This window comes from Eucyclogobius newberryi, unplaced genomic scaffold (genome assembly GCF_026437365.1).
Source record: "Eucyclogobius newberryi isolate DKJ021-1_F unplaced genomic scaffold, fEucNew1.0.hap1 SCAF_3, whole genome shotgun sequence".
Taxonomy (NCBI): Eukaryota; Metazoa; Chordata; class Actinopteri; order Gobiiformes; family Gobiidae; genus Eucyclogobius; species Eucyclogobius newberryi.
Window position 1 is genome coordinate 42,529,413 of NW_027315945.1, and position 19,363 is coordinate 42,548,775.

Genomic DNA, 19,363 nt, shown 5'->3' on the forward strand with positions numbered 1-19,363 from the left:
CGGAGTGGAAGACAGACGCAATTCCATCTCTTCCTTGATTACATCTTGGATTAGTGAAAGTTGTAAACTATCTGGATTATTGAATTTTGGTTAAATGTAGAATTATGTAGAAGTTTGAGAAATGGGAATTCCATATCTCAAAAAGGAGGGATATGTACGTGTAAACAAATATTCCGAATCAATAATTACTAAAAAAAAATTGCAAACAAGAAAACTGTTTGAAATGCACTGAATTGTCGAAAAGACTTTGTTTATCACCACAGAGAACGTGTTGGAGATGTGGTGTTTACAGAGACAATCCAAGTGGGACAGCCAGTGGACGGAGCCACACCGTGTCGTCCTCACACCGACCATTGGAGGGACGAGATCATGGGTGCTCTCATGGGAAAGTGAGAGAAATGTCTGGACAACACAGCACCAGATCCATAACATCGCAGACGCAGGACTTCGTTTGTATTCTTCGTTTTTGTATGCAGAGACAACAGACAGAGATTCTACAGTACGCAAAGTACTATACTCTGCTACAATGAACGAGAGACAGAGGCTACGGTGCGCAGAGTACCATACTCTGTGAAAAAGAATCAACGAGTTATCATCATCAAGTGATGACGGTAATATGGGTGCTGAACACCTGTATTATACAATTGGGACAATCGGGACAAGAGGGACAATCGATCAACATACACAGAAATGGAATATAGAGGGAAGAAAATAAGTGATCAACATGAAAGGTTATGAAATGTGTAATGTGAAATGTTTAATGTACAATGTATAATTGACATGACAGTAGCTGAAGAAACACAATGGCATATTATACAGCCACTGTTGTTTGCACTAACTGAGAGTTTTTTATCTGCTACAACATCACTACATGTAATGTTCATGAGATTATGAATTGAGATGGGAAATGTACCAGTTCATATGTGTCATAGGTGTGATCGAAGCGAGCAGCGGGAGGAGGTTTCTTAAGAAACCAAGCGAGGACGTATGGTGGTGTGGAGACACAGTGCTGAGGGCTTGGAAACAAAGGGACTAGGACGTTGTGCCTATGTCTCTTTTGTGACCAGCATCACCCAGAACCATACCGCAGGGTCAAGGTCGAGAGGTTAATCTGGTTCCAGTAGCACCTGATACAACGTATTTGATGTTATTGGGGTGTCCAGAGAGGTCCCTGACGAGTCAAAGTGACTGACCAGAGAGCAGCGGGTTTAAGGGCTTTCCGCTTGTACTTCTATATTTCCCATCACACCGCACCAAATTATAGACAAGATAAACTGTCTGTTTGTCAAATTACAGAGATTGACCAAAAAACTGACTAAAAATTTAGGACAGTAATGCAGTAGACATGTTGTGGGCCGAGAGAAAAGAAATGTGTTCAATGTTGAGAACCGTGCATAAACTTTTTGAGTGTAAAAGTGTCATTTTAACACCAATATGAAAGACATGTTGAAAACTGAAAAGAATGATATGTTTGGCATATGAGACAGTAGACTAATGCTTTGATAAACAGGAGGGAAATGTGATAAAATGTGAATATATGATTATATTTCTGTGATGTATTTTATCTGCATAATAGTGATATATTATCTGCATCATTAGTCTAAGAGAAGAACGGGTGTGTGACAAACTGGATTTGTGAAGGGGTCGTAAAGATGGCCAAAGGATGTTTACCCTAGGGGGGGTGATAACCCAGACGAGTCTGGGTAATGTTTACCCAAGGCTTGATCTCTACGGAAAAATACCAAGTGCCTTGATGTGAGGCTGACCAATGAGAAATGTGACCCGCCTATTCCAGAATATCTAATAAAACCAACCAGCATGGGAAAAAACGGTGTGAGACGCGGGGGTGAGACGCAGGAGGGTCAGCCAGGCTCCTTACAACGGCTTGGCTGACACAGTCCCCGCGTTTTCTCCCATGCATGCCACACAAATGTCTGATATTTCTGTGTCGTTTAATATTCTGAGTTGAATTGTGTTCTCAATGTGTTAAGGAATAGCATCGGGTGTATGTCTAATTCCATGACACTGACTCTGGACTGCACAGTAGACTCTGGACTGAACCAGTAGACTCTGGACTGCAAAGTATACTCTGGACTGCACAGTAGACTCTAGACTGCACAGTAGACTCTAGACTGCACCAGTAGACTCTGGACTGCACAGTAGACTGTAGACTGCACAGTAGACTCTGGACTGCACAGTAGACTGTAGACTGCACAGTAGACTCTAGACTGCACAGTAGACTCTAGACTGCACAGTAGACTCTGGACTGCACAGTAGACTCTGGACTGAACAGTAGACTCTGGCCTACACAGTAGACTCTAGACTGCACAGTAGACTCTAGACTGCACAGTAGACTCTAGACTGCACAGTAGACTCTGGACCACACAGTAGACTCTAGACTGCACAGTAGACTCTAGACTGCACAGTAGACTTTAGACTGCACAGTAGACTCTAGACTGCACAGTAGACTCTGGACTGCACAGTAGACTCTGGACTGAACAGTAGACTCTGGACTGCACAGTAGACTCTGGACTGAACAGTAGACTCTGGACTGCATAGTAGACTCTGGACTGAACAGTAGACTCTGGACTGAACAGTAGACTCTGGACTGCACAGTAGACTCTGGACTGAACAGTAGACTCTGGACTGCACAGTAGACTCTGGACTGAACAGTAGACTCTGGACTGAACAGTAGACTCTAGACTGCACAGTAGACTCTAGACTGCACAGTAGACTCTGGACTGTGTCTAAAAGTGTTTTGTTGACTCAGTGCAACAAACGACAATGAACAATAAAAAACAAATAAGGTAAAAATAAGAAACCATTTAAAAGTAGACTTAGTATGTACGCTCTAACTTTAGACTCTATATCCGGACATTAGATCTATGGAATGTTAGAGTTAGGACTCTATATCCGGACATTAGATCTATGGAATGTTAGAGTTAGGACTCTATATCCGGACATTAGATCTATGGAATGTTAGAGTTAGGACTCTATATCCGGACATTAGATCTATGGAATGTTAGAGTTAGGACTCTATATCCGGACATTAGATCTATGGAATGTTAGAGTTAGGACTCTATATCCGGACATTAGATCTATGGAATGTTAGAGTTAGGACTCTATATCCGGACATTAGATCTATGGAATGTTAGAGTTAGGACTCTATATCCGGACATTAGATTGTCCGGATATGTCCATTCTATTTTCATTTTCTGGATTAATGAGACAAAACATAGAACCCAGTACCAGCTGAAGAACTCTAGAGCTGGTGAACTCTAGAGCTGAAGAACTCTAGAGAGCTGATGAACTATAGAGGGCTGATGAACTCTAGAGCGCTGATGAACTCTAGAGGGCTGATGAACTCTAGAGAGCTGATAAACTCTAGAGAGATGATGAACTCTAGAGCTGATGAACTCTAGAGAGCTGATGAACTCTAGAGAGCTGATGAACCCTAGAAAGCTGATGAACTCTAGAAAGCTGATGAACTCTAGAGAGCTGATGAACTCTAGAGAGCTGATGAACTCTAGAGCTGATGAACTCTAGAGAGCCGATGAACTCTAGAGAGCTGATGAACTCTAGAGCTGATGAACTCTAGAGAAAGGCACTTGTTCTCTTTGCAGAGCAGGTCCAGGCTCCATGATTTAGAGGAAGTTAAAGTTCAAGTTTGAAGTGGACAGAACTGTGCAGAGCTGACTCTGGACTGCACAGTAGACTCTGGACTGCGCAGTAGACTCTGGACTGAACCAGTAGACTCTGGACTGCAAAGTATACTCTGGACTGCACAGTAGACTCTAGACTGCACAGTAGACTCTAGACTGCACCAGTAGACTCTGGACTGCACAGTAGACTGTAGACTGCACAGTAGACTCTGGACTGCACCAGTAGACTCTGGACTGCACAGTAGACTGTAGACTGCACAGTAGACTCTGGACTGCACCAGTAGACTCTGGACTGCACAGTAGACTGTAGACTGCACAGTAGACACTAGACTGCACAGTAGACTCTAGACTGCACAGTAGACTCTGGACTGCACAGTAGACTCTGGACTGAACAGTAGACTCTGGCCTACACAGTAGACTCTAGACTGCACAGTAGACTCTGGACTGCACAGTAGACTCTGGACTGAACAGTAGACTCTGGCCTACACAGTAGACTCTAGACTGCACAGTAGACTCTAGACTGCACAGTAGACTCTAGACTGCACAGTAGACTCTGGACCACACAGTAGACTCTAGACTGCACAGTAGACTCTAGACTGCACAGTAGACTTTAGACTGCACAGTAGACTCTAGACTGCACAGTAGACTCTGGACTGCACAGTAGACTCTGGACTGAACAGTAGACTCTGGACTGAACAGTAGACTCTAGACTGCACAGTAGACTTTAGACTGCACAGTAGACTCTGGACTGCACAGTAGACTCTAGACTGCACAGTAGACTCTAGACTGCACAGTAGACTCTAGACTGCACAGTAGACTCTGGACTGTGTCTAAAAGTGTTTTGTTGACTCAGTGCAACAAACGACAATGAACAATAAAAAACAAATAAGGTAAAAATAAGAAACCATTTAAAAGTAGACTTAGTATGTACGCTCTAACTTTAGACTCTATATCCGGACATTAGATCTATGGAATGTCAGAGTTAGGACTCTATATCCGGACATTAGATCTATGGAATGTTAGAGTTAGGACTCTATATCCGGACATTAGATCTATGGAATGTTAGAGTTAGGACTCTATATCCGGACATTAGATCTATGGAATGTCAGAGTTAGGACTCTATATCCGGACATTAGATCTATGGAATGTTAGAGTTAGGACTCTATATCCGGACATTAGATCTATGGAATGTTAGAGTTAGGACTCTATATCCGGACATTAGATCTATGGAATGTTAGAGTTAGGACTCTATATCCGGACATTAGATCTATGGAATGTTAGAGTTAGGACTCTATATCCGGACATTAGATCTATGGAATGTTAGAGTTAGGACTCTATATCCGGACATTAGATCTATGGAATGTTAGAGTTAGGACTCTATATCCGGACATTAGATCTATGGAATGTTAGAGTTAGGACTCTATATCCGGACATTAGATCTATGGAATGTTAGAGTTAGAGTTAGGACTCTATATCTTGACATTAGATCTATGGAATGTTAGAGTTAGGACTCTATATCCGGACATTAGATCTATGGAATGTTAGAGTTAGAGTTAGGACTCTATATCCGGACATTAGATCTATGGGATGTTAGAGTTAGGACTCTATATCCGGACATTAGATCTATGGAATGTTAGAGTTAGAGTTAGGACTCTATATCCGGACATTAGATCTATGGGATGTTAGAGTTAGGACTCTATATCCGGACATTAGATCTATGGAATGTTAGAGTTAGAGTTAGGACTCTATATCCGGACATTAGATCTATGGGATGTTAGAGTTAGGACTCTATATCCGGACATTAGATCTATGGAATGTTAGAGTTAGAGTTAGGACTCTATATCCGGACATTAGATCTATGGAATGTTAGAGTTAGAGTTAGGACTCTGACCACAGGAGTTCCACTGTTTGCCTCCAGGCGGCGCTGCTGTTCTGTCTTTTCACAGTTTGAATGGAGCTCATCTTCTGGGACAAACCTGTGCCCGTCTGACCCTCCAGCCACGGGCCAGGTAACACCAAACCCCGCTGTACCCCGGCCCAGACCCCGGCCCAGACCCCGGTCCGGACCCCGGCCCATTCGAACACGCTCTCCAGAACCTCGGAGCCTGAACCCGCAGCACGCTCCGCAGCTTTTAGCAACAGTTGTGCTAGCGCTAATGCTAACAGTTTAGCTATTCTTCCGGTGAATAAAAGTTCTGGTTCGGGCTCAGAGTGGGTTCTGGGCGGGTTCGGGGTCTAGTCCGGGTTCGGGTCGTTAGGTTCAGTCATTAGTTCTGGTTTAGCCCTGATTGTTTTTAGGCTAATGTTATAAAAATGGGCTAAAACTGGATAAGCCCCTAAGTGCTAACTGTGGCTAAGCTAAATCAACAAACACAAGCTTCTGTGATTTTCTGCTTCTTTAAACGCACTTTCTCCGTAATTAAACAAAACCAGGACAAAAGCGGGTCTAAGTACAAATACAGCACGGTTTAATAAAATGACAACACTTATTTCACTTATAAGACTTTATATGTTATAGACACGTTAAGATTTGTTTAGTCTGTCCTGGTTTGGTCCATGTTTAATGATAATTATGACAGAGTTCTTGTTTTATTCTGGTTTAGTCGCGTTTTAAATTGAGCTGAAGCGATTAATCGACTAATTTGAAAATGCTTTCCTAAATTTCTCTATTAAACGGACTAACACACTTATATAAAATAACAAAGACAGTGACATTATTAAATCAAAATGTCAAAAAAATAAACTATTTCTGACGTCATCAACATTACACTTTATTCTTAAATATTCCCTCTCAGAAGCTTTTCAGTCACTTATTTTCAATGCAAACAAATGTGTCTCATTAATTAGATTTATTCAAGAAGCTTATTCAAACAATATAGAACATAAGAGTAAAACACTATAAACAATGAAAGGAGCAGTCAGAAGCATAAAGCTTATTACACTTTATTAAGTCATGTGTTTATGTCTGCGCATCCATGACCAGGAGTGTGGGACACGAGTGTGTGGGACACGAGTGACACACGAGTGTGTGGGACACGAGTGTGCGGCACACGAGTGACACACGAGTGTGTGGGACGTGTGACAGGAGAGTGTGGGACACGAGAGTGTGGGACGTGTGTGACAGGAGAGTGTGCGACGTGTGGGACACGAGTGTGTGGGACACGAGTGTGTGGGACCTGAGTGTGTGGGACCTGAGTGTGTGGGACGTGTGACAGGAGAGTGTGGGACACTAGTGTGTGGGACACGAGTGTGTGGGACGTGTGGGACACGAGTGACACACGAGTGTGTGGGACACGAGAGTGTGCGACGTGTGGGACACGAGTGTGTGGGACACGAGTGTGTGGGACACGAGTGTGTGGGACACGAGTGTGTGGGACCTGAGTGTGTGGGACCTGAGTGTGTGGGACGTGTGACAGGAGAGTGTGGGACACTAGTGTGTGGGACACGAGTGTGTGGGACGTGTGGGACACGAGTGACACACGAGTGTGTGGGACACGAGTGTGTGGGACCTGAGTGTGTGGGACGTGTGACAGGAGAGTGTGGGACGTGTGGGACACTAGTGTGTGGGACATGAGTGTGTGGGACCTGAGTGTGTGGGACGTGTGACAGGAGAGTGTGGGACGTGTGGGACACTAGTGTGTGGGACACGAGTGTGTGGGACGTGTGGGACAGGAGTGTGTGGGACGTGTGTGACAGGAGTGTGTGGGACGTGTGGGACACTAGTGTGTGGGACCTGAGTGTGTGGGACGTGTGACAGGAGAGTGTGGGACCTGAGTGTGTGGGACGTGTGTGACAGGAGTGTGTGGGACGTGTGGGACAGGAGTGTGTGGGACCTGAGTGTGTGGGACGTGTGGGACAGGAGTGTGTGGGACCTGAGTGTGTGGGACGTGTGTGACAGGAGTGTGTGGGACGTGTGGGACAGGAGTGTGTGGGACGTGTGGGACAGGAGTGTGTGGGACGTGTGGGACAGGAGTGTGTGGGACGTGTGGGACAGGAGTGTGTGGGACCTGAGTGTGTGGGACAGGAGTGTGTGGGACGTGTGGGACAGGAGTGTGTGGGACCTGAGTGTGTGGGACAGGAGTGTGTGGGACCTGAGTGTGTGGGACAGGAGTGTGTGGGACCTGAGTGTGTGGGACGTGTGGGACGGGGTGCGAGTGGGGACGTGGGATTCTGTCTCATGTAACTGTATCTGTTGCACATGTTTAAACAGGATAAACAATGTAAACACTTGTTTACATCATGTTTCATTTGGAGTAATAATGATGATGATATGTCGTCCACACAATGACCTTTGACCCTGTGGAACACAAAATACAACAATAATTAGAACACAAAAGGAATTAAAAAGGGGGGTAGGGGTCACGGGTTAGGGTAAGGGTTAGAGTAGGGGTTAGGGGTCAGGGGTCAGGGGGTAGGGGGTTGAATTAATTAAAATGCATAAAATAATTTAGTTTAAAAAGTCTTTGAGCGAGTGAGGTCAGTGTGTGAGGTCAGTGGTCAATAGAATCATGTGACTCTAAAAGGGTTCTGGTTCCTGTCCAAGTCTCTGTCTAACCCTGGTTCTGGTTCTGGTTCCTGTCCAAGTCTCTGTCTAACCCTGGTTCTGGTTCTGGTTGTGTTCTCAGGTCTAAGATGGCGGAGGGCTCCCTGTCTATCATCACAGAGGCTTTAGACCCAGAGCTTCTCATTGACCCTGAAGTGGCTCTGAAGGCGTGTCAGGAAGTATTGCAGTCACATGACCTCAGGCAGGTGAGTCACGTGACCTCAGGCAGGTGAGTCACGTGACCTCAGCCGAGTGAGGGGTCACGTGACCTCAGCCGAGTGAGGGGTCACGTGACCTCAGCCGAGTGAGGGGTCACGTGACCTCAGCCGAGTGAGTGGTCACGTGACCTCAGCCGGGTGAGGGGTCACGTGACCTCAGGCGGGTGAGGGGTCACGTGACCTCAGGCGGGTGAGGGGTCACGTGACCTCAGCCGGGTGAGCCATGTGACCCGTGGAACAGTCATGGACGTTTGAAGGAGTCCAAGTTCTATTTGTGCTTCAGAAGTATTTTTGAAAAGCTGCTTTGCTGTATTCGGCTGATGATGATAAATACTTATGCAGTGAAATATACTTTTACTTATGCAGTGAAAAATATATACTTATACTTATGCAGTGAAATATACTTTTACTTATGCAGTGAAAAATATATACTTATACTTATGCAGTAAAAAATACTTATACTAGGACACTTGGTCCTAGGACACTTGGTCTTAGGACACATGGTCTTAGGACACTTGGTCTCAGGACACATGGTCTCAGGACATTTGGTCTCAGGACTCTTGGTCTTAGGACACTTGGTCCTAGGACACTTGGTCTCAGGACTCTTGGTCTCAGGACACTTGGTCTCAGGACACTTGGTCTTAGGACTCTTGGTCTTAGGACACTTGGTCCTAGGACACTTGGTCTTAGGACACTTGGTCTTAGGACACTTGGTCTCAGGACACTTGGTCTTAGGACACTTGGTCTTAGGACTCTTGGTCTTAGGACACTTGGTCTCAGGACACTTGGTCTCAGGACACTTGGTCCTAGGACACTTGGTCTTAGGACACTTGGTCTCAGGACACTTGGTCTCAGGACACTTGGTCTCAGGACACTTGATCTCAGGACACTTGGTCTCAGGACTCTTGGTCTCAGGACTCTTGGTCTCAGGACACTTGGTCTCAGGACACTTGGTCCTAGGACACTTGGTCTTAGGACACTTGGTCTCAGGACACTTGGTCTCAGGACACTTGGTCTCAGGACACTTGATCTCAGGACACTTGGTCTCAGGACTCTTGGTCTCAGGACTCTTGGTCTTAGGACACTTGGTCTCAGGACACTTGGTCTCAGGACACTTGGTCTTAGGACTCTTGGTCTTAGGAAACTTGGTCCTAGGACACTTGGTCTTAGGACACTTGGTCTCAGGACACTTGGTCTCAGGACACTTGGTCTCAGGACACTTGGTCTCAGGACTCTTGGTCTCAGGACACTTGGTCTCAGGACACTTGGTCTTAGGACTCCTGGTCTTAGGACACTTGGTCCTAGGACACCTGGTCTCAGGACTCTTGGTCTCAGGACACTTGGTCTCAGGACACTTGGTCTTAGGACTATTGGTCTTAGGACACTTGGTCCTAGGACACTTGGTCTTAGGACTCTTGTTTTTTGTGTTTGCAGAAAGTAGACGCTCCAGAGACATCTGCTGACATAAGCCCGCCCACTTCCTCTGAAATTTCCCCCTCAAATGCAACAAGCCCCGCCTCTTCCTGCGTGACGCGGCTACATAAGCACCGCCCCAAAGATGTCTCATCCAATCAGCAGTCGTCCTGGCTCCTGCGTCTGTTTGAGTCCAAACTGTTTGATATCTCAATGGCCATTTCATATTTATACAGCTCCAAAGACCCAGGAGTACAGGTACTACTACTGTTACTGCAGATACTACTGCATTTCATATTTATACAGCTCCAAAGACCCAGGAGTACAGGTACTACTACTGTTACTGCAGATACTACTGCATTTCATATTTATACAGCTCCAAAGACCCAGGAGTACAGGTACTACTACTGTTACTGCAGATACTACTGCATTTCATATTTATACAGCTCCAAAGACCCAGGAGTACAGGTACTACTACTGTTACTGCAGATACTACTGCATTTCATATTTATACAGCTCCAAAGACCCAGGAGTACAGGTACTACTACTGTAGTAGTAACAGTAGATTAAACATGTTCAAATGTTCCAGAGTCCTCTGTCCTTAGCTCCTCCCTCTGTCCTCCCTCTGTCCTTAGCTCCTCCCTCTGTCCTCAGTCCCTCCTTCTGTCCATAGCTCCTCCCTCTGTCCTAAGCTCCTCCCTCTGTCCTCCCTCTGTCCTTAGCTCCTCCCTCTGTCCTTAGTCCCTCCTTCTGTCCTTAGCTCCTCCCTCTGTCCTATGCTCCTCCCTCTGTCCTCCCTCTGTCCTTAGCTCCTCCCTCTGTCCTTAGTCCCTCCTTCTGTCCTTAGCTCCTCCCTCTGTCCTTAGTCCCTCCTTCTGTCCTTAGCTCCTCCCTCTGTCCTTAGTCCCTCCTTCTGTCCTTAGCTCCTCCCTCTGTCCTTAGTCCCTCCTTCTGTCCTTAGTCCCTCCTTCTGTCCTTAGCTCCTCCCTCTGTCCTTAGTCCCTCCTTCTGTCCTTAGTCCCTCCTTCTGTCCGGCTCTGGTACCGGCTCTGGTACCGGCTCTGGTACCTGCTCTGGTACCGGCTCTGGTACCTGCTCTGGTCCCTGCTCTGGTACCGGCTCTGGTACCGGCTCTGGTACCTGCTCTGGTACCGGCTCTGGTCCCTGCTCTGGTACCTGCTCTGGTCCCTGCTCTGGTACCGGCTCTGGTACCTGCTCTGGTACCGGCTCTGGTACCTGCTCACTTGTGTTGTTTTCCAGGCGTACATCGGGAACAGACTGTTCAGTTTTCTGGACTCGGAAGTGGACTTTTTTCTTCCACAGTTGCTCAACATGTTCGTGCACATGGACGCGCACGTGGGCGACGCCATCAAGCCTTACCTAGTATGTATACTTTTACTGCATTATACTGCAGTAACAAGTCCTACTGTGTACTTCTACTGCCGTAACAAATGCTACTGTGTACTTCTACTGCTGTAACAAGTCCTACTGTGTACTTCTACTGCTGTAACAAGTCCTATTGTGTACTTCTACTGCTGTAACAAGTCCTACAGTGTACTTCTACTGCTGTAACAAGTCCTACTGTGTACTTCTACTGCGGTAACAAGTCCTACAGTGTACTTCTACTGCTGTAACAAGTCCTGTGTTTCTCTCCTCTGATTGGCTCTTGCGTGTGATTGGCAGGTGTATCGGTGCCGTGGCTCCGTCCCCTTCAGCCTCACCTGTGCGTGGCTCCTGGGGGCCTACTCCAGTGACATGCATCTATCTACACAGACTCACTCCAGAGGCTCCAAACTGAGGAAACTCATCCTGTCAGATGAACTGCAGCCCAGTGCACGTGCACGAGGGGCCCGGGGCCTCCACGTGAGTGCAGCCGTGCACGTGAGCGAGCCCCGGAGTGTGCACGTGAGCGGAGCCGTGCACGTGAGCCACCGACGCACACATCAGGTAAAGCTGTCAATCACACTGGAACACACTACAACCGACTAGAACAGGTTATCACACTAGAACACACACTGTTGTGTATAACACACACTGTTGTGTATAACACACTGTTGTGTATAACACACACTGTTGTGTGTACTGTTGTGTGTAACACACACTGTTGTGTGTACCGTTGTGTGTAACACACACTGTTGTGTATAACACACACTGTTGTGTATAACACACACTGTTGTGTATAACACACACTGTTGTGTGTACTGTTGTGTATAACACACACTGTTGTCAGTGAGCTCAGACTCAGGATAACCACTCTGCCGTGTGTTGCAGCGCTCTAAGTCAGATGCCACGGTGAGCCTCTCTGTGACACCGAGCTCCAGCCTCAAGAGAACCTCGTCTAACCCTCGAGTGGAGAGTCCAGAGCAGGTACTGACCCAGAGACTGAGACTGACCACTGTGTGAATGTTTAATACTTCTAATTTAACTAGTACATTTCTAATAGGGTTAGGGTTGGTTATTACTGTTTCTGTTGGGTTAGGTCTGTCACTAACGGGTTAGGGTTAGGGTTTGGGTTAGGGTTACTGTCACTGTCACTGTCACTGTGACTTTGACTGTCACTGTCACTGTGACTTTGACTGTCACTGTCACTGTCACTGTGACTGTCACTGTCACTGTGACTGTCACTGTCACTGTGACTGTGACTGTCACTGTGACTGTGACTGTCACTGTCACTGTGACTGTGACTGTCACTGTGACTGTCACTGTCACTGTGACTGTGACTTTGACTGTCACTGTGACTTTGACTGTCACTGTGACTTTGACTGTCACTGTCACTGTGACTGTCACTGTCACTGTGACTGTGACTTTGACTGTCACTGTGACTGTGACTGTCACTGTGACTTTGACTGTGACTGTCACTGTGACTGTCACTGTGACTGTCACTGTGACTGTCACTGTGACTGTCACTGTGACTGTCACTGTGACTGTCACTGTGACTGTCACTGTGACTGTCACTGTGACTGTCACTGTGACTGTCACTGTGACTGTCACTGTGACTGTCACTGTGACTGTCACTGTGACTGTCACTGTGACTGTCACTGTGACTGTCACTGTGACTGTCACTGTGACTGTCACTGTGACTGTCACTGTGACTGTCACTGTGACTGTCACTGTGACTGTCACTGTGACTGTCACTGTGACTGTCACTGTCACTGTGACTGTCACTGTGACTGTGACTGTCACTGTGACTGTCACTGTCACTGTGACTGTCACTGTCACTGTGACTGTCACTGTGACTGTCACTGTCACTGTGACTGTCACTGTGACTGTGACTGTCACTGTCACTGTCACTGTGACTGTGACTTTGACTGTCACTGTGACTTTGACTGTCACTGTCACTGTCACTGTGACTGTCACTGTCACTGTGACTTTGACTGTGACTTTGACTGTCACTGTGACTTTGACTGTCACTGTCACTGTGACTTTGACTGTGACTGTCACTGTGACTGTCACTGTGACTGTCACTGTGACTGTCACTGTGACTGTCACTGTGACTGTCACTGTGACTGTCACTGTGACTGTCACTGTGACTGTCACTGTGACTGTCACTGTGACTGTCACTGTGACTGTCACTGTGACTGTCACTGTGACTGTCACTGTGACTTTGACTGTCACTGTCACTGTCACTGTGACTGTCACTGTCACTGTCACTGTCACTGTGACTGTGACTGTCACTGTGACTGTGACTGTCACTGTGACTGTCACTGTGACTGTCACTGTGACTGTGACTGTGACTGTCACTGTGACTGTCGCTGTCACTGTGACTGTCACTGTGACTGTGACTGTCGCTGTCACTGTGACTGTCACTGTGACTGTGACTGTCACTGTGACTGACTGTCGCTGTCACTGTGACTGTCACTGTGACTGTGACTGTCACTGTGACTGTCACTGTCACTGTGACTGTGACTGTCGCTGTCACTGTGACTGTCACTGTGACTGTGACTGTCACTGTGACTGTCACTGTCACTGTGACTGTGACTGTCACTGTCACTGTCACTGTCACTGTGACTGTCACTGTCACTGTGACTGTGACTGTCACTGTCACTGTCACTGTCACTGTGACTGTCACTGTGACTGTCACTGTCACTGTGACTGTCACTGTGACTGTGACTGTCACTGTGACTGTCACTGTCACTGTGACTGTCACTGTCACTGTGACTGTCACTGTGACTGTCACTGTCACTGTGACTGTCACTGTCACTGTGACTGTCACTGTGACTGTCACTGTCACTGTGACTGTCACTGTGACTGTGACTGTGACTGTCACTGTCACTGTGACTGTCACTGTGACTGTCACTGTCACTGTGACTGTCACTGTGACTGTCACTGTGACTGTCACTGTCACTGTGACTGTCACTGTCACTGTGACTGTCACTGTGACTGTCACTGTGACTGTCACTGTCACTGTGACTGTCACTGTGACTGTCACTGTCACTGTGACTGTCACTGTGACTGTCACTGTGACTGTGACTGTGACTGTGACTGTCACTGTCACTGTGACTGTCACTGTGACTGTCACTGTCACTGTCACTGTGACTGTCACTGTCACTGTCACTGTCACTATCACTGTCACTGTGACTGTCACTGTCACTGTCACTGTCACTGTCACTGTCACTGTCACTATCACTGTCACTGTCACTATCACTGTCACTGTGACTGTGACTGACTGTCACTGTGACTGTGACTGTGACTGTGACTGACTGTCACTGTGACTGTGACTGACTGTGACTGTGACTGTCACTGTGACTGTGACTGTCACTGTGACTGTCACTGTCACTGTCACTGTCACTGTGACTGTGACTGTCACTGTGACTGTGACTGTCACTGTGACTGTGACTGTCACTGTGACTGTCACTGTCACTGTCACTGTCACTGTGACTGTGACTGTCACTGTGACTGTGACTGTCACTGTGACTGTCACTGTCACTGTGACTGTCACTGTCACTTTCACTGTGACTGTGACTGTCACTGTGACTGTCACTGTCACTGTGACTGTCACTGTGACTGTCACTGTGACTGTCACTGTGACTGTCACTGTGACTGTCACTGTGACTGTCACTGTGACTGTCACTGTCACTGTGACTGTCACTGTGACTGTCACTGTGACTGTCACTGTGACTGTCACTGTCACTGTCACTGTCACTGTGACTGTCACTGTCACTGTGACTGTCACTGTCACTGTGACTGTCACTGTCACTGTGACTGTCACTGTGACTGTCACTGTCACTGTGACTGTCACTGTGACAGTCACAGTCACAGTCACAGTCACAGTGACAGTGACAGTGACTGTGACTGTCACTGTGACTGTGACTGTGACTGTGACTGTCACTGTGACTGTGACTGTGACTGTCACTGTGACTGTGACTGTGACTGTCACTGTCACTGTGACTGTGACTGTCACTGTGACTGTGACTGTGACTGTCACTGTGACTGTGACTGTGACTGTCACTGTGACTGTGACTGTGACTGTGACTGTGACTGTCACTGTCACTGTCACTGTCACTGTGACTGTGACTGACTATCTATCACTGTCACTGTGACTGTCACTCTGACTGTGACTGTCACTGTCACTGTGACTGTGACTGTGACTGTCACTGTCACTGTGACTGTCACTGTGACTGTGACTGTCACTGTGACTGTCACTGTCACTGTGACTGTGACTGTCACTGTCACTGTGACTGTCACTGTCACTGTGACTGTGACTGTCACTGTGACTGTCACTGTGACTGTGACTGTCACTGTCACTGTCACTGTGACTGTGACTGTCACTGTCACTGTGACTGTGACTGTCACTGTCACTGTGACTGTGACTGTCACTGTCACTGTCACTGTGACTGTGACTGTCACTGTCACTGTCACTGTGACTGTGACTGTCACTGTCACTGTGACTGTCACTGTCACTGTGACTGTGACTGTGACTGTCACTGTCACTGTGACTGTCACTGTCACTGTGACTGTGACTGTCACTGTGACTGTGACTGTGACTGTCACTGTCACTGTGACTGTGACTGTGACTGAGACTGACTATCACTGTCACTGTGACTGTCACTCTGACTGTGACTGTGACTGTCACTTTCATGTATGTTCTGTTTTTCACAGCCGTCATGTTGAATCTTTACTTGTTTAATTAATGTTCTTTTTAGATTTATAGATAGTTTGTCCAGGACCAATGGTTGAAAAACTGTTTTCTGGTGCATTTACAGGGATGATTATTAATGTATTAATGCATCAATGTATTATATATTAATGTATTAATGTATTATGTATTAATGTATTATATATTAATGTATTATGCATTAATGTATTATGTATTATGCATTAATGTATTATGTATTAATGTATTATGCATTAATGTATTATGCATTAATGTATTATGCATTAATGTATTATGTATTAATGTATTATGTATTAATGTATTATGCATTAATGTATTATGCATTAATGTATTATGTATTAATGTATTATGCATTAATGTATTAATGTATTATTTATTATGCATTAATGTATTATGTATTATGTATTATGTATTAATGTATTGGATGAATATGGATTAATCTATGAACTTGTTTTAGCCTTGAGATAAACACATGTGATAGAGTTATTTTATACGTTATGTGTGATAAATGTGATGAACCTAACCTTTGACCCTCAGGACACTGAGTCTGGCTCCGAGAGTCCGACTGAGTCTGAGTCCGTACCTGTGAGTCCAGATGCACTCTGGGAAATGCAGGAGAACCAATCAGGGCCAAGGGCGTTCTCTGTTTCCTCCAATCAGAGCTGATCAATTTCACTTTTCTTCTGTGAAAACAGTGGTATTTACCTCCACCTTTGGGTTTAAACCAATCAGGTTCACATGTGGCTCAAACCAGGATCAAACCAGGATCAAACCAGGATCAAACCAGGATCAAAACAGGATCAGAACCATCTCTCTAAGACCAGAACCCTTTAAGACCAGAACCCTTTAAGACCAGAACCCTTTAAGACCAGAACCCTTTAAGACCAGAACCCTTTGTTTTATTCTGTGTTTTGTGAAGCACTTTGTGACCTCTGTCTGTGAAAGGTGCTATATAAATAAAATTTACTTACTTACTTACTTACTTACTTACTTACTAAGACCAGACTCAGCAGTGAAACTCTTCTGGAATATTCTGCTCAGTTTGCTCTTAACAAACTTTCAAAACTGTCCAATCTTTACCTGAAGATGTTTTCCACAAAGACATAAAGATCTGGCCTTAAAGTCGCTCCCGCTCCAAGCCAGGCTTTCAGATAGGATTTGAAAACACCCGGGGGACTTGGGGGGCCCGGGGGACTCGGGGGCCCGGGGGACTCGGCAGCATCACGGCGCATCGTCGTGGTGTGTTTTCCGACACTTTTACAAAATAAAGCGGCGCTTTTAACGTGGTGCGCCGTAAACGAACGCCATCATTTACGGCGCTCTGGCACATTCTCCACATTTCAAAATCCAGAGAGTCTGAGGCACACAGTTGTTCACATGTGGACATACTTTGCGTCCTCTCTGTAAATGTCTTTGTATCTAATATGTCAACAAATATAAATCTGCTCTGTCCATTTGTCAGATTTTAATGTCCCAAAATAAATTGGACAATTTGGCCTTAATTTATATGAAAACATTACATTTTCTTACATTTATTACGGAAGTAACCTGCAGACGTTTCAAATTGATATCTCTTTGTTTGTTCATTTTTCATACTGACCTGACCAAAGATCTCAAACTCAAACTTTTCTGTCGCTTACATTTTTTTCTTCATAAAAAGGCCCAGAATTATCTGAATAAATCTGAATGTTGGTTAGAGCTGGTCCTGGTCCTGGTCCTGGTCCTGGTCCTGGTCCTGGAGTCTGGTCCTGGTCCTGGAGTCTGGTCCTGGTCCTGGTCCTGGAGTCTGGTCCTGGTCCTGGTCCTGGAGTCTGGTTCTGGTCCTGGTCCTGGTCCTGGTCCTGGTCCTGGTCCTGATCTCAGATGGTGGAGTGGGAGCTTTTCTGTTTCTGAGCTTCTCAGATACAATATTCTCATGGTCTGTCTTCTCAACCTTAATGTTTGGGTCTAATGCTCTGCTCTGACCTGCTCCGGGTTCTGACCCCGTCTCCTGCTCTCTGGTCCCTGACAGCCGGTGCGCTTGGCTCCACAGAGAGAGTTCGTGAAGTCTCTCTTGGGCATCGGGAAGCGTTTGGCGACGTTACCTACAAAGGAGCAGAAGACGCACAGACTGATCTCAGAACTGTCGCTGCTCAACCACAAACTGCCGGCCCGAGTCTGGCTCCCGACGGCCCAATTCCAGCACCACGTGGTCCGAGTACCACACACCCAGGCCGTAGTGCTCAACTCCAAGGACAAGGTGAGACCGGACCTGCTTTAGTCCTGCTTTAGACCTGCTTTAGTCCTGGTTTAGAACTGCTTTAGACCTGCTTTAGTCCTGGTTTAGACCTGCTTTAGACCTGCTTTAGTCCTGGTTTAGACCTGCTTTAGACCTGCTTTAGACCTGCTTTAGTCCTGGTTTGGACCTGCTTTAGACCTGCTTTAGTCCTGCTTTAGACCTGCTTTAGTCCTGGTTTAGTCCTGCTTTAGTCCTGGTTTAGAACTGCTTTAGACCTGCTTTAGTCCTGGTTTAGACCTGCTTTAGACCTGCTTTAGTCCTGGTTTAGACCTGCTTTAGACCTGCTTTAGACCTGCTTTAGTCCTGGTTTGGACCTGCTTTAGACCTGCTTTAGTCCTGCTTTAGACCTGCTTTAGTCCTGGTTTAGACCTGCTTTAGACCTGCTTTAGTCCTGGTTTAGACCTGCTTTAGTCCTGCTTTAGACCTGCTTTAGTCCTGGTTTGGACCTGCTTTAGTCCTGCTTTAGACCTGCTTTAGTCCTGCTTTAGTCCTGCTTTAGTCCTGCTTTAGTCCTGCTTTAGTCCTGCTTTAGACCTGCTTTAGTCCTGCTTTAGTCCTGCTTTAGACCTGCTTAAGTCCTGCTTAAGTCCTGCTTTAGTCCTGCTTTAGACCTGCTTTAGTCCTGCTTTAGTCCTGCTTTAGACCTGCTTTAGTCCTGCTTTAGACCTGCTTTAGACCTGCTTTAGTCCTGCTTTAGTCCTGTTTTAGTCCTGCTTTAGACCTGCTTTAGTCCTGCTTTAGTCCTGCTTTAGTCCTGCTTTAGTCCTGCTTTAGACCTGCTTTAGTCCTGCTTTAGTCCTGCTTTAGACCTGCTTTAGTCCTGCTTTAGTCCTGCTTTAGACCTGCTTTAGTCCTGCTTTAGACCTGCTTTAGTCCTGCTTTAGTCCTGCTTTACTCCTGCTTTAGACCTGCTTTAGACCTGCTTTAGTCCTGCTTTAGTCCTGCTTTAGTCCTGCTTTAGACCTGCTTTAGACCTGCTTTAGTCCTGCTTTAGTCCTGCTTTAGTCCTGCTTTAGTCCTGCTTTAGTCCTGCTTTAGACCTGCTTTAGTCCTGCTTTAGTCCTGCTTTAGTCCTGCTTTAGACCTGCTTTAGTCCTGCTTTAGTCCTGCTTTAGACCTGCTTTAGTCCTGCTT

The 19,363-nt window shown here is 46.3% G+C and overlaps 1 protein-coding gene across 4 annotated transcripts in view; it reads left to right on the top strand.

Moving 5' to 3' along the window:
• Positions 1-5,569: 5,569 nt before the first annotated feature.
• pi4kb (phosphatidylinositol 4-kinase, catalytic, beta) overlaps positions 5,570-19,363 on the top strand; it is a 116,299-nt gene continuing 102,505 nt past the window's right edge. For 2 of the 4 annotated variants that reach the window (XM_072461395.1, XM_072461394.1), the window contains exons 1-8: positions 5,570-5,671; positions 8,288-8,411; positions 9,858-10,094; positions 11,097-11,219; positions 11,520-11,783; positions 12,108-12,203; positions 16,489-16,536; positions 17,963-18,190. In XM_072461395.1, coding sequence (XP_072317496.1) covers positions 8,295-8,411; positions 9,858-10,094; positions 11,097-11,219; positions 11,520-11,783; positions 12,108-12,203; positions 16,489-16,536; positions 17,963-18,190 — 1,113 coding nt within the window. In that variant the 5' untranslated portion in view covers positions 5,570-5,671; positions 8,288-8,294. Of the gene's footprint in view, positions 5,672-8,287; positions 8,412-9,857; positions 10,095-10,340; positions 10,375-11,096; positions 11,220-11,519; positions 11,784-12,107; positions 12,204-16,488; positions 16,537-17,962; positions 18,191-19,363 lie in introns of those variants that run through there. The other 2 variants (XM_072461396.1, XM_072461397.1) reach the window with 2 other exon arrangements.